We start from the raw sequence: 15,649 nt of genomic DNA, 5'->3' as shown, positions 1-15,649 counted from the left end.
ACAAAACTGTCGTGCTATCTATTTCATTGAAAGACTAGCATACTAGAACACATGAGTTCAATTTCTCGTAACACCTGCTATTCTATTAATGTGGTCCAGCAAGAGCTCCTGTTAGGACCTTTTGAGGGACATCAGTTGAAACACAGAATTTACAGAAGCAATTTGAGAACAAGTGCTGAGGTTAAATATTTCTAAGGGGTAGAACAATGCAGACTGAAGAGATTTTGTGAAACCAAATCATTTTTATCCGAAGCAAGACCAGACAGACCTCAAGTGACCGCACATCGGAAGAACAGTATATAAAGCAATCATCATTATGGAGCATCTGCGTTCACAATTCAAGCACAGCTGAACCAGAAACATCAAAGCGCGGCCCTTGCGGAAGAGTAACTGTCTCAAAACAGTTTCTTTGCCGGAAAACCACGGGGCAAGCAATACAGAAATTTCACAGCAGAAGACTGGACCATATGGTAGGCTAACACAACAGTATATAAAACCTACAAGTAGATATAATGCAAGGAATATTATGGCATGTGAATGTTTTGCCTATTCTTGTTGACCCAAGTACCACTCTAGTCTGCAGAGGCATGTCATCCCTTATGGCTTAAAGGCATTTCCCAACATGAGAACAATCCTAAACACATATCAAAGCTGTCTCAGGTATAGTCGAAGTCCAAGAAAGAGAAAGGAGAGTGTAAGCTCACGAGCGGGGGCCGTTGTAAGCCCACCATTCTTGCCAAGACCTTGGTATAAATGTACCATAAGGCTAGATCTCAAGCTCATGGGCAGGGTCCTCAACTCCTGTTGTGTCTGAATATGTAAATGTATATTTTTTATGTATGTGTTAACCACTCTATTTAAATTGTACAGCGTTGTGTAATATGTTGGCGCTTAATTAATAAAGGGTAATAATAAGATTGCTAATATGGATGACTTTCCAACCACAGTGCAGAAACATGGATTGTAAAATTCTGCACAAAGGTGTAGAATCAATGCCAGACAGAGTTAAAGCAGTCATTAAGGCATTACGGTGTTTATACCAGATATTGAGAAGCTTTGATTTTCAGAAAGTACTTAAAAATGTTACTTTTAAGAAGTGATAATAAAAGGATGTATTTTTCTCCGAGAAATACTGTATATTTTGTCAAATTACTTTTCTTTCTGAAATGCTGAAATAAAAGTAGATTTTAGCAATCGACCTCTGTATTTTTCGATATATAATGAACGTTTTTAGGTGACTTCCTTTCTGCATTAACATATATGTAAGTGATTTTCTTATATGATTGGAAACGGTTCCAACAAGTGCCCCCGACTGATCTTAAGGACATAAAAGATGTTTTTTTGATCTAAGTTCAATTAATATTAGGTATTTAAGATCCAGGCAAATAAGGTGTAAAAGGGTTTGTAGGTGGATATTCTGAGTTTGCTTGGAGAGACTTAGCTTTGCAAAAAGTTTTATTTTCAGTTATCATTCAACTTGTGCGGAACGCAGCATGCAGACAATGTTTTCTGTACAGCCATAATTTTGAGAAGCAGTTAAAGTGCTTGAAATACCCCGTGATATTAAAGCACTATTCAAACGCCGCTTTGCATATTATTTTGATTATTTTGGAAAACGTAATCATTTAGCCATGCACTGCTTGATTAAAGCCATAGGGAATGGTGGGCGTCCGATTTCATGAAGTTTATGGCTGCCAACAGTTGAGCGTTCACCACAGGCATTAGTTGGGTCATTATGAAGACTGGTTTTGATCTTCATACTTGATGGTCTATTACCTTGAATGCAAAATTAGCTTTATGCAGACATCACATGAAACCAATCAAATTGTTGCGAACACCTGAATAGTGTTTAGTATTAAAGCCCCTCAATAATTGCTGACCAAGGGTTCCATTTGACAAATCATATAATCTCTTATCCAAAGTCCTATAGTCTTTAGTCTTTTTTTTTTTTTAAAGAATAATGGCTACTGTTCTCAGAAGCCATTTTTTCCATTTCTGTGGGGTTTTTTATCCATTAACACCCATGCAGGCCCACAGCATGATGCAGATGAAGCAGCCATATATAATAGTGGACAAGAAGGCAATACTGAGTCCAATGTACTGAACAATGAGTGTCCAGAAAGCAAAGAGGTACAAAACATCATTGCACTGTCCATGGTAAGTGGTGTAGTGTGGAAACACCCAGACACTTCCTAAGAGAAACAAAATGAAAAAGATGTTATACAAGTCAACAAATTAACATCTACAGAATGGTTCAATAATTTAGATCGCTTGGGGAAACGGGGCTTGATCGCCACAACTGGCAGAACTGAATTTGTGGATCTGTTAAAGGGAAACAATTATATAGTCTGGTGCAACCTGTCCTTTCACATGGTTGTACTGTAAAAAGTCTAATGTACATTATTTGTATTTGCCACACACTAAAAGAGAGCAGAGAACGGGCTGGTATCTTTTGGCCCACGTTGCAAGTACAGCCCCTTTATCTCAATGTAGATTGAGTCCATTGGTCTGATATGTGCCTTACTATATCTGTGTGTGGAAATGAACCTCCAGGTTGTTGAAACTCAGCTCCCTCCAAGTCTAAGGGACATCTTGACCACAGGGTGCTTCTCCAACTGGTATCAACTTCACAGAGGATGCTACTAAATACATTTGGCTCCTAATGGGCAGTATTTTTTTTTAGGAATTTCCCTAGTATTGAGAAAAGAGCAGGTTATAGCCCAGGGCTGTAGGCTTGTCCTGAGCTTGCTCAGTTACTATTCTCTGAGAAACTTGAGTTGTAAGGCTAGTCCCATTGCTCTCCTGGCTGGCTCAGCTCCTCAACATGTCCCATCTCACCCCAAGCACATACCCCTAACCCATTCCTCTCACACAACAACACTTATTCCCAAGGTGTATTCTTGACATTTCCTAACATGTAGAGTGTGCTGCCATTTTTTGGCATGTTTTTGTTTATTTTATTGCATCTGCTCCCTGTTGAAGTACTTACAATTACTTTATGTGTGGATTGTGCTAATGAGGTTTTTGCTCTGCCTGTGCCACAGTGCATTATGTGTGAACTATGGAAATTGTTATAAAACAGAAATAAAAAGTTTAATTAACTTCCCCACACCACTCCTGCATTGTCTACAGAGGATAAGTTGGCTTGGCGCTGGTGCTAGTTTTGTTTTACCCTTTAGAAAATTATAAATGTTCTAAGTAATCAACACAATATTCTGATTCAATTTTACACCATATGTGATTTTTGGATAGTTTATGCATAGATAAGAAAAAATAAGCAGAGGTGCAGAACATCTATACAGCAATGATGTGCTCTTGACATTTTTCTTACCAATTATGAGCCAACAGAACCAGAATGTGCACGGTATGCAGAGGAGGAGGAAAAACAAAATAAACTTGTCTCTTGTGAACAGGATAAGAACTATGACCCCAGCTAGTAGTAAAACGACTCCTTGTACCAGCACATATATGGGGATGTGTCTCTCCACTTCACAGTCATGTAAATAGAAGGCACCTGTTTCAAAGAAAGGCAAAGCTGAGTCCAAATGTGTCAGATGAGCTACTACAGCCAGTCTACAGGTGGAAGAACACGCTCACTTACCAATGCTTACGAAGGCAGTCCCAGCAATGCAAAGCACGCCAATCACAAAGATCAGACCAACTGCAAGACAAAGGGCTCTAGGTATAATTTACCACGATATGCAGTTCAGGGATGGAAGAGCGTCAGCCAATATCAATATATATTACTCTATTGTGTCTGAACATACTCCCCTTATCTACCTTTACTCTGTACACATGATCATGGTCAAGCTCAGAGGCACATTTTATTTGTCACACCGAAGCGTCAAAGCCACTTTCTGCTTATCCTACCCTGCAGCAGAAGGGAAAATGCCCAATGGTATGGCACAGACCAACCAGCTGGACCACTAAAGTAGAGCCAGGGGTGGGCTGGCACCTTTTGGCACAGGTCGCCACTATGGCCACACACAACTCTATATCAGTTCCTCTTTCTCGTACGAGTTTACACGCACACTCATTCTTACTTTCTCACATCCTTACTAGACAAACCCCTACTCAACAAAGTATCTGCAGTGTTCTGCTTTAAAATGATCTTTCCTTATTTCAGAAAATCACTCCTTCCATAAGGAACTAATACCACGACAGTGTGGTTTATGATCATAACCTTTTAAAACACTTGTTCCTTGAAACACTGTACTCTTGGCCTAAATACAGCAACACAACAAGAGATGTTCACTAGGGTTGACCCTTCACAATGAATAGTGAAGTCAATGAGCTGAAATCACAACTTTTGCTTGGGCGAAAAAACCCCTTTGATGAAATTTCAGGACACACAGTATTACGAATTATTGTATGTGCTTTATGTAATTTATATATGTTCCATATTTCCCTTCCTGTCTCGGAGGCACAGCTGCTTCTACTTCTCACACTAGACTATTATATCAGGAACAAAATGTTTTATAGCCTCTGAGGATACAAGTGTCATCATGGGTGCATCTATCTGTTATAAAATAATAATAATAATACATAATAATAATAATAAAATTCAGATAGTTTAGTTCCTTTTTGAAATGTCTGTTTTATAGTTTAATCATCTGCCCAAACAAAAAGTATAGTATATAGTATATAGTATAGTATATTTTATTCTATTCCATTGGCATTGATTTCAACAGCCTAGTTGCACTCACTTCCCCTGCTATACACGCTGCACAAATTGTGCTAGACTGCTTACTGTTCCTGTCAAATGTTATCATGACTATGTGATGTGTCAGCAATATTGTGCTGTGTAATACGTTACTGTTAGAAAGTTTACTCACCGGTAAAGAGATCAGGCTTATGGCAGGTTTTGTTCTAAGGAAACAAATGAGTATACGGCATTATATTTCCTTATTCAATATTTGATAGAATTTCATGTTTGTCAAAGCTTAATTAAATAAACCGGTACCTTAATACCGTTTTGCTACATTCAGCAGAGCTCACAACACTGTTACTTATTTTTTAATCTTAAAAAAAATTTATTCATAAACTAAAAACACTAACAATAAGCATAAACATCATGGCTAAAACTTGTGCTGTGGACTTTGACCTTGTATATTTATTTCCATGAAATCTACAAGGACTGCCCCCAAAGAGCTAGGACATACACCTAAGCAGCAGCTGAAGCTCCAGACCTGCCTAAGGCTTGCTTTCCCCCCTTAACCTAAGCAGGGTAAGTAAGCGGTCATCTCCTTCCTGCCAAGGCTACGCCAGCTTGCCAGGACTGGAAGGTAACCCTCCTTACCCCCCTGCAGAGACAACAACCCTCTACCCCTTTCCCTCCTCTCCATATGCCACTGCAGCCTCCCTATCGCAGGACTCTGTTCATTGAGTAAATGGGACAAATGTCTACGTTTCCAAATTAATATGATACGACACCTTGCTGATCCTAGTTACACAGGGCTAGCTTTTATGGGATAAATATGAGTTTTACATAAATACGATCAACACGCAATGTGTAACAGAAAATGTATATTTGATTCTATGAACTGTATTAACAGTACAGAGCATATGGAGTAAACTGAACAGTATAGTTATCGAATGTGTACGGTATTATATTAAGCAAGTAAAAATGAGAAACTAGTATATTTTCTAAAGCGTGCCTTTCATCCAGTGCATTGATCTCACTTCAATGTAAAGGAACATAGAGTATTAGTTCATTTACATGAACTGGAGCGGGGCTGCATGACTTCAGTCCTCGAGGGCCACAAACAGGACACAATTTCAGATATGCCAGCTTGAGCACAATAAGATCAATTTAAAAAAATCCTTAAATGACTTGTTTCACGACAAGGACACACAGAGTTCCTGGCTTTGTGTCAGTCCTCGAGTGCTGGAGTAGTGCAGTCTTGAACTAGAGGAAGGTGGACAACTCTTGCTAGCCTCTCCCATAACTGCAGGAACACTCTTGCCAACATCCAAGAAGATGCTCGAGACGACAAATATCCCGACCTTCTCTTTTTCATGAGAAATGGTCAAGTGATCAACAATAACTTGCCCAGTTGCACGGTACGGAGATGGCAATATATTGCGGTACAATGAAATGCAAGACTATAATGTTAGTACAAAATAAATGAAAATTATTCTGAATGTATGTTATTGGTCAGCTATCTGTGCATAAATTAAAGGATTTTACAGACTGTCCAGTTTGTAAAAAAACTAACCATGATCATAGATTTCTATCTTAAATTGGGTGCGTAGGACAATAAAATTAGAAGTTCCCACTGTAGACTGAACATCGTAACTTTTATGATTGATGATAAAATCAAGGGTTATATGAAAGCCAGCACTCTAATGACTCGAGCTCTTCTGTCTTAAAGTGCAATTGTGTAAAGGTGATAGTCCCCGTTTGACTAATGAAACTAATTGTTCTCCTTACGCTAATTAAGACTGACCAAGTTCATCCATCTTAAAAATATTCAATAATAGGCAACCCATTGAGGAAGTGTGTGTGTTATGTATAAAGAGATTTAATGTCCACATGCCACAGGAGACGAACAAAGCTTGAATATTTAAATCTACCAATTCAAGAGAACAATTGTATTTTTATCCAATAGAGCCCCTTATATTTAACCCAGCATTATATTTATTGGATTGACACACAAACGTGTGTCTGAATCTGGGCATAATATAGCACCATTATAACACCGTTAATCACCATTAATCACTATAAATGCACGTAGGAACCTTAATTAACGTGATCTTGCTTGCTAAGGATATGCCATTTTCTTGCCCTAGGCGTTCATTACTATAAAACTATCGATAAGGATCTCAAAACCTTACCCCAGCCATTGTTGACTGAAGTGATGGAAAATACTTCTAGGCAATCCAGGTATTTTTTTCTTTAGCTCAAGATGTCAGTAATCTAGTAAAAGCAAAATAAAAAAAGTAAAAAAGGGTTAATGTAAGTCAGGTTAGGGATATCAAAGAAACAGAAAATGATTACTGAAACAATGGAGGAAAAATTACAAAAATGGTAGCGGAAAGATACAAAAAATGTTAGAAATTAAAAAAAGAGAAACACAATTAGAAGAATGGATACGAATGAGATAGAAAACAATGGTATGGGAGGTTGAAAGGGTCAGACAACAAGAAGAATAAATCCTTCTTGCAAGGAGACAAGGGTGGAAGAAATAATCCTGACTCAACCATCCATCCACCCACAAGTCCCCTAACCTCTCATTTACTTCCTACCTCCCCCAAATAGTGTTTACCTCCTCTGCTGTCTTGCAGGGGAATACAGAATTCTGCTTCTATACCCCACTGCCAACCTTTGTCTCAATGCCTTCCATTACCTCTCTCCTCTCCGCTTTTCATTTTCTACAAACTCCCTTTGCCCTCTTCTGAGCTCCCTTTCTTCCCACCCGCTCTACACTGTGACTGAGGGAACAATCTGTTGCTGAGACTCCAAGTGTCTTTGCAGGGTGGAAGTCCTGCAATGTTATTGCCCTTTTGTTCCCAACCTAACCTCACCCCCTGCACCTCCTTAACATCCCACCACCGGCGACAACCTCCTTTCTCCCACCCCTGGAATTGAAGCATCTTTTGGGTCCATTGAAATGTCTTCTTCCATAGCAACAGCAGTGTGTGTGTGTGTGTGTGTGTGTGTGTGTGAGAGAGAGAGCTGTAGAACGCAGCTACACCTCCCTCCCTTTCTCTCTCCTCCCTCTATCAGCCCCTTTATTTCACTATGTGTTCCTTTCATCCAACCAGCAGTCAGTCCGTCTGTCCATTTGCTTGTCTGTGTCTCCATCCAACTATATTCCCTTGCTTCTCCTTGTCTTTCATTGTCTACGCTTCATCCTGTTTCAGTGATTTCACCTGTCTGCCTCCCTGCTGCAGTGATAAAATATACACAACGCACACTGCCTCTGCATTTTAATAACATTACAAACATCAGGCTCTAGGGTTACCCTATTCAGAATCCATTTCAATGTACAGGCTTCCATGAAATCAAGGATCAGGCTACCCAGAATGCGAATAATGACAATATTTAACTACTCACCTTAAATGTCCAATTATAACAATGACCCTCTCTTGCCTCAAACTTTGACACACATTTCCCCTCCTCTGTCCTCCCCAGCCCTCGATTACATCAAAAGGTCTATTTCACAATCCATATGTGTCAACATTTCCAGCTGAATTTTGAAAAACCTTAACCCTTCCATCATTTTTTTTTTGCTGCAAATATAAAATTGACACCTGTGGATGAAGAGACAACAAACCTTTAGGTCTAAACATCAAATACGCGGTACCGGTACTGCACCTCTAGATCTGTACTGGTTCTGAAACTGATCATCTCTAATACAATATACATAATCCTGGTAAACCATCACACATAGGTAGGGCTTGGCACATTATGCATGAAGTGCTGGAGAAAAAAGGTTGGACAGATAGACCTATCATAGTCTTCTGCTTGGGTCAGATTCAATGAAAAAATAGTCCTATGTCTGTCAGTCTCACATGGTCCTTCAATACCTTGGGTTTTAGATTTCTAAATAGTTCTTTGGGGTCACTCAGCATGTGGGAAAGCCAAAAAACAATCACAATTGACTCTTGATTTTGGTTTTATTTTGTTCTGCAAGACATGCAAGTCCTCAGAGCTATAATCTTTTGTTACTCTCTAGTGGCTGAGATAGACTCATAGCTGTCGCCTATCTACGTCATTGTCATTCTTAAGTAAAACCGTATGGTCCCTTCTCCCCATTCTGCTGTGACGCTGTGTGGGAGGTGCAGACAGGCACCGTGTCTGCCTCTGTAATATATACTATTACTGAAAAGGAGGAACACATAGCTTCTTTCTCTCAATGAAAGGACACTCGGCTACATAGGCTCATAAATTGATATGTTGTTGTTGGGCTATATGGCTATGAAAACAAGTCACCTAGCTTCTTGTTCTGCTGTTTACTGCTGACATATGTATAACAAAACAGATAGTAAAATGCATAAAGCAGCACTAGTAAGAAAACTATCATTAACAACTTACACAATACACGTTGGGTACAGCCAGACTCTTTATGATATGGAATGACAATAATTCCAGAAGGTGTTAGATACGCTACCTATGGCCCACACCTTGGCATGGCTGATAAAATAAAGAACTAAAATTAAATGAGCTTAGATCTGATGAAGCATAATATATAATCAAAGCAAACATAAAGCAGGCAACATATACTGTGGCAATTGCAGTCACTTTATTTTCTATATAACAAGTATATTAAAATATGAATCGCTGGGGTCAAAACCTAATGTGACCCCAGCAGCTGAGTCACACTTGCATGGGCTTAAGGGTCAGCCTAGAATGTCTTCTAGCTTTTCTCCCCACCCCACTCAGCTTCTGGTATGAGAGCTTCACAGGGACATTACAGTAGATGTATCCTGGTTTACAATGCTCCTCCTCAGTGATAGCTCAGATTTTGGTGCCCATCGCCAAATCCCATTCTCGGAAAGATTGTATGGCCACAGCTAGGCCTTGCCATACAATCAATGCCTGCTTCTGGCCAAAAACCAAAACCAAACTGGGTATTATTTGTTGCTAACCTAGGGTGAAAGGAAGACTGCATTACCTCCCATTACAACCCAATGGACAACACTGTCCATTCCAAGGCTTCAATGACAGTTATGGGTCACCCTCTCATGTTTCTCATCCTAACTAATGGGGGTTTTGAAAGCCTAATATTCAGGCTACCAGATGACTTCAGGAGGTCTTGGGGGCTACGCATCTTAATGGTACACATTTCCATGCAGCCCATCACTATTTTTGTGTCAGTGTAACTGTGTGAGCGAGGAAATATGTCTACATACAGCAGTGGGTTGTATGTCCACATGGATGTTCCAGGCAAGTTGATCAACGCTCATACACATGACGCCATTCTTATACAGTTGTATAAAATAGACTTGGTTCACATAAATAGAGGCATTATGATGTAGGCAGAGTTATTTATACCAACAGAAAAGGGCAACAATGTTACCAATATTAATATAACCAGTTAACAGTAGGGCATCCCAGGCTAAATGACAAAGTAACATAGCTGTTCAGAATAGATTTGACAGACGACATACTCACCATCCACAATCTTGGCATTTCCAAGAACATGGTCTGCATAGAAGTACCTGGAGCAAAGACTGGATCCAGTACAACTGTAAATGCTGCCTTGTTACTCCACACACCCAGTTAGCTATGTTAGAAAAATAAAGTAAAACGGCTAATAATGGTAGCAGTACTTAGGCTGGAGTCTTAAGAAAATGCAATAACCGTGCCAAACAGAAACCAGCCATGGGCATCTCAATCTGCGGTGGGGAAATCTGGTCCACATGGAACGGTTTCTTTGTGTACACAGAATATTTCCTTGTTGATTGGTACACCTATACGGAGTATACACTGAGGTAACAGTGTCTCCCCCTCCTTTCACTGCTCTCGCTCTCCCGTCTCTGCTCCCCTCCCCTACATATTCTCTCCTCCTACTCTTACAGTTTGGATTAAATCCCTTTATTTCACAATTAGTCACTTTGTTTTGTGTGTTAACCCTTCCTGACAATAATGAATGCTAGGTTTTTTTTTTATGGTCCATTACCGTTACTTTTTCTTTCCTACTAGAATAATCCTGAACACATCAATTATATGTGCAAGACATGGCACAAGTGGCTATCTGGGCCTATCGTGATAACTAATGTAGCCCCACTTTCATTATCATTCATTTGTGCACAGAAGTCCTTGGATTTTCTAATTAATTTCTTGGAAATAACAGCCCATGAAAAGTAAATACATATTTTAGATGTCATTTTCAGAAACCAACTGATTTCAAGCCAATACTCAAATATTTAATAATTTGAATCACTATTCAGATGGAAATACTAAATCGGGGACACCAGAAAGACGTCAAAAAGCAGAATAGTTCTTCTCGGGACTGAGTGAACCTCTGAATTAGCCCATGCACAATTACCCCAAAACTGCAGCCAAGGCTCTGATCTCTTAATGCTGACACTAGGGGGCGATATAGACCCATTTTTTTATCCATCCAATCATATAAGTGGACTCATTTTTGGAATATTTTCTGCAGCAGTTCAGGGCAATGGAAGGGCAAACACTTACATTTAACAATGTAAACGCGTTCATATGTATACCGTATCTCATACTTCCATGAAAGATTCAGAAGGTAACGTGAGGCTTTTTGAATATCAAGGGAGTTGAGCACAGCTTCTAATGTAGATTTATCAGTGTGCAAAAACACTAACAAATTATTATATATGTAAGTATATTACACAGATAATCAATGTATATATCAATATACATTCATATGAAACATCTACACCTCTTCTCACCACTTTTCCCAAATTCACTCGATCCCCCAGGCTGTATGATGCATTGCTTTATTATGTGGGAGGTGATCATTCTTGTTAACCACCATTGTTCTACAATTTCCTTATCTGCGATCATTGCCAGGAACGTGCAATCTTTGTCACCCCAAGCGTTGCGTATAACAACTTCAAGTCAGAATCCATAACAGCCGAAGAAATTAAAGAAACGTTGCAAGTAATCACTTACCCACAATGCCTTTTAAAATGCTATAATTCTAATTGCAAAATACATAAGAAATATAAAAATAACAGTTCAGAGACCGGATATGTCTTCTAATGAAGTCTCATAGTTGAAAGGGCTAATGGTACATAGGGTTGTATAAAACTACTATAATATGAAAAGCTGAAATAGTGTGTAAGCACACTGGTAGCGGCGCTATGAAGACCCAAGCAATTGTGTCACTTTATTAGTGTAACGTTACATCTCCATAACATGTTAGTTAGATCCCTCTCTTGTCTCACAGATGGGTTCCTTTAAAGCCCTTTTCTCTGGGCCCAGAAAAACCTACACCCGCTTTCAGAAAATATCAGAGAGGAAAGTGCCCCATTACGCTACAGTATTGTTCTCATATAGAACTATAGATTTGGCACCCTCATCTTCAACACACTGAGCAACAATGAACATGAGTTCAACACAAATGGTCTTGTCTTTCTTCATTTTAGGTGAATAGTAGCACAAAACCTATAGTCCTCTTGTGAAAAAACCTTAATTACATAGATCAATAATAAAAACTGCCTACCTTGGTAACAGCTAGGGGGTCTTCAACATATATAACATATATAACATACATGTAAATATAAATGTAGTTTGGAGACGCTTAGACCATCTAGCTGGCAATGCTACAGGAAGAAATGGAATAGGTGGGCAACCTTTGTGGCTCCAGATTCTCAGCTGAATAGTCTTACCAATTTGCTTTGTTACGTTTAAATTCTTCTAGGGCGTTCCCCAAGCCAGAATCAAAATGGCTTTATTAGCAAGTTCTTTGTATAGCAAATTAAAGGATTTAGTGGATCACACAAGGAGGCTTGTGATTGTAAAAGTTATGAAAGGTTGGCGGATTTCCAATGGGACAGATAGGGACAAGAGGCAACCATGAAAATCACAAAAGCTGGTTCAACTGTATTAAAAGATGTTTGTGTAGATAATTATGAAACCACATTATTCGTGACAGCTTTTACGCTAGCATTCCAAAAAGTCAGTGAACTGGTTTCCCCAGCAAAGAGTGCAACATCATATGGCCTACTCTTTAGATATATTCAATTGTCGGAGAATTGTTGTTTCAACTCCCTCATTTCACTATTCATTATGCAGGGCCAATGCTGGCAGGTTTCTCAAGTGTGAAGGGCTGAGCTTCCTCTCAATAATGTATAATTCAACTTTGAAGGAATTTCACTAACTTAACTATACATTACACGGGGCCAGCCATGTGCTTCTTGCAGCAGAAGCTCACTCTTGGTGTTCAGTTTCACCATGATCATGATTAGGCTGTGTTTCACAGGAACATTACGGCTTCTCATTTAGTTTACCAGTAACTTCTGCCTGCGTCCTGATGGGCAACAGCTCTTGGACTATGTATGCTGAGGCATTTGGGTGTGGGTTCTTGCACTCTCCTAGCGGAACATTGAGGGTGGAACCCTGGTGCCATTTGTCTGTCTCAATAACGTGCCATCAATCTAAAAGGGAGGATGCAAAGTGGCTTTGTGTAATCTTTCAAACAGAAACACATTGTTGAACATGAGGAGTTGAGAGGTACTGTTAGATCTAAAATAAAGAAGAATTACAGGACTAACCTATTCCTTTAAATTAACTAGTTGGGTCACCAGGTCAGCACGGATCACCAGCTTTAAAATAATTTACAATGCATTTTGTGGGACTTTTATGAAGACCTGTAGAGTTAATTTACCATAAATGTTCATAAAATGCCCTGTTTTGTCAGTTCTGTATAATCTAATCACATCTCTTGGTTTCAAAATGCATTTATCTAAATTCACATACAGCGGATTGTAAGGATTTCTACCCCAGAGTTAGTAAAGCGGTCACTGAAAATGGAATCATATTGCACTGCGTTGTACACTGAAGCCCACGGGGGCCAGAATGGACTAGAGTGGGCCCTGACAGAGTGCTGAGCAGGGCTAGGCCAAGGCAGGAATTGTGGATTTTAAGGGAGGAGTTTTGGTAGGAGGATATTTAAGTTTGGTGATCACAGGTGTAAGGATCCATTTTGTTTAACCCTCCCTCTCCTTATGTGGTTGAGTTTGTGGAGTGGTGTTGCTGCATTAGTCACAGTCGTGGGCGGTAGCTTGCCAGGTATCCAAGGGGTTAATGTGGTTGTATGATCATTGGTCGTCATAACCGGTGGGAGGTTCCTTGCAAGGAGTGGTGCTCGGAACCTCAGGTCCGGGTTGGGGCATCCTGGTATGTCCCCTCCCAAAATTGGTGTGTGGTATGGTACCTGGATAACTTGGCAAGCTAGGTTGGTTTTGGTTACGTCATTGTCTCTGTTAACGCATCTATGTTTATTATTTCAGGTTTTACAGGACAATGACTGTTAAATAAAACGGCTGTGGCCTTTTCAAACCCATCTTGCATGTTGGTGTTTTATTTAATTGAGCAACTGAGCTGAGCCTGGCCCGTGAGTCGAAGCTACATCATGCTGTATGTGTGCATCTGTATATACACGTGTGCTGACAACCGCTTTGTGTTTGTCACATGTCCTGTGTTTATGTATCTCTACTCCACCTTTTTTGTTTGTGGCGGTGTTCATTTACTAAACGTATAACGACACACACTATTTAGTGAATCCACCCATCTTTCTTAGTATATTATTTCTCTTACCTTGTTTAGGTCCATTTTCCTACACCGGCAGTTTCTCTTTGCTCTGCATTTCCAGCCAGTTTCCAAGTTAGTCTAAAAATTCAAAGATGGCAGCTACCAGTAGCACCTGTGATGTCATCAAACTGCAACTTCTGGGAATTCACCATTAATTATACATTTTTGAATTGCTAACCCTGGTGATGTTCTGCCACACTAAAGGTGAAAGTGGCATGCATAGTTACATCTCTGATGTAATATTGAGTAATTTAGAAGAAACTCTTTCCTCTGGCTAGGTCTAAGATTAACCCTTCCTGTACCAGTTTTTTTGGCCATTTTCATCATATGTTGACTTAATCAAAATACTCCTTTTCTGTGTTTGAAGTACCCACACAAACTATACATCCTTTTTTAGGATCAAAAGTGGTCTAAGGAAGGAAAAGCAGTGAATCAGCAACAGGGTCATTGGCGGCCAAAGCACGTAGGGGGCACCTAGGGGGCAAAGGACGGCCTGTGTGGTAAAAACCAACAGACGAGCAACTGTTATGCTGGTTCTAATAGAAAGGTGACAGAACACACAGTGCATCGCAGTTTGTTGTGTATGGGGCTGTGTAGCCGCAGACCAGTCAGGGTGCCCATGCTGAACCCAGTGTACTGCAGAAACGCCTACAATGGACACGTCAGCATGAGAACTGGACCACGAAGCAATGGAAGAAGGTGCCCTGGTCTGATGAATCACCTTTTCTTTCACATCATGTGGATGGCCGGGTGCGTTACCTGGAGAACATCTGGCACCAGGATAAACTATTGGAATAAGGCAAGCCGGCGGAGGCACTGAGACGCTTTGGGCAATGTTCTGTTGGGTTCCGGCCATTCATGTGGATGTTACATTGACATGTACCACCTACCTAAGCATTGCTGTACCATGTACACTCTTTCATGAACATGGTATTCCATGATGGTATCAACCTCTTTCAGCATGATAATGCACCCTGCCACAAAGCAAAAATGGTTCAGGAATGGTTTGAGGAACCCAACGAGTTTAAGGTGTTGACACACACCGATCAGCTGTATCATGTGCTGTGTTATCTGGCACTTAGAACTTCTGCAGGTATAGGTGCCACTGAACAATGACACAATTTGGCAACATCCCCTTATTACAGACATACCCCACATACATATTTTTATCTTCTACAGGGCCACATCTATCCCTTACATAGTACTCCTGATTAATACTTCTGCTCCTGCTCCATAGCCTTGCATTGCCCGAGGGAGATGTCCCTGCCACTGTGAAAAATACATGCATACAGGTACATCCTAAGCCTAAGGGTAACCTGTATGTTTATAGAGCAACGAAAGGGTTAAATATTTTACCCTACTTTAAAGCACATTCAACTTCAGCTGAGAATAGTCCCCACTAAATGC

General features: G+C 40.1%; 1 protein-coding gene across 1 annotated transcript; it reads right to left on the bottom strand.

Annotated features, from left to right (window-relative positions):
- Positions 1–1,453: 1,453 nt before the first annotated feature.
- LOC128466935 (transmembrane protein 272-like) lies at positions 1,454–6,910 on the bottom strand. Its single transcript, XM_053448400.1, has 5 exons — positions 6,838–6,910; positions 4,836–4,869; positions 3,602–3,661; positions 3,332–3,514; positions 1,454–2,192 (listed from the first exon to the last, which is right to left on the bottom strand). The coding sequence occupies exons 1-5, from the start codon at positions 6,844–6,846 to the stop codon at positions 2,008–2,010; spliced, it is 471 nt and encodes a 156-aa protein (XP_053304375.1). The 5' UTR covers positions 6,847–6,910; the 3' UTR covers positions 1,454–2,007.
- Between the last annotated feature and the right edge of the window lie 8,739 nt (positions 6,911–15,649).

The sequence above is a fragment of the Spea bombifrons genome, chromosome 10, assembly GCF_027358695.1.
Source record: "Spea bombifrons isolate aSpeBom1 chromosome 10, aSpeBom1.2.pri, whole genome shotgun sequence".
NCBI lineage: Eukaryota > Metazoa > Chordata > Amphibia > Anura > Pelobatidae > Spea > Spea bombifrons.
This window is presented reverse-complemented; position numbering and strand designations above follow the sequence as displayed.

Excerpts from the sequence above, each read along its gene's own strand:
- LOC128466935 (XM_053448400.1), bottom strand. Across the intron at positions 3,515-3,601 it reads GACTGCCTTCGTAAGCATTG|GTGCCTTCTATTTACATGAC; the intron begins GTAAGTGAGCGT and ends TCTTTGAAACAG. Across the intron at positions 2,193-3,331 it reads GTTCTGTTGGCTCATAATTG|GAAGTGTCTGGGTGTTTCCA; the intron begins GTAAGAAAAATG and ends TGTTTCTCTTAG.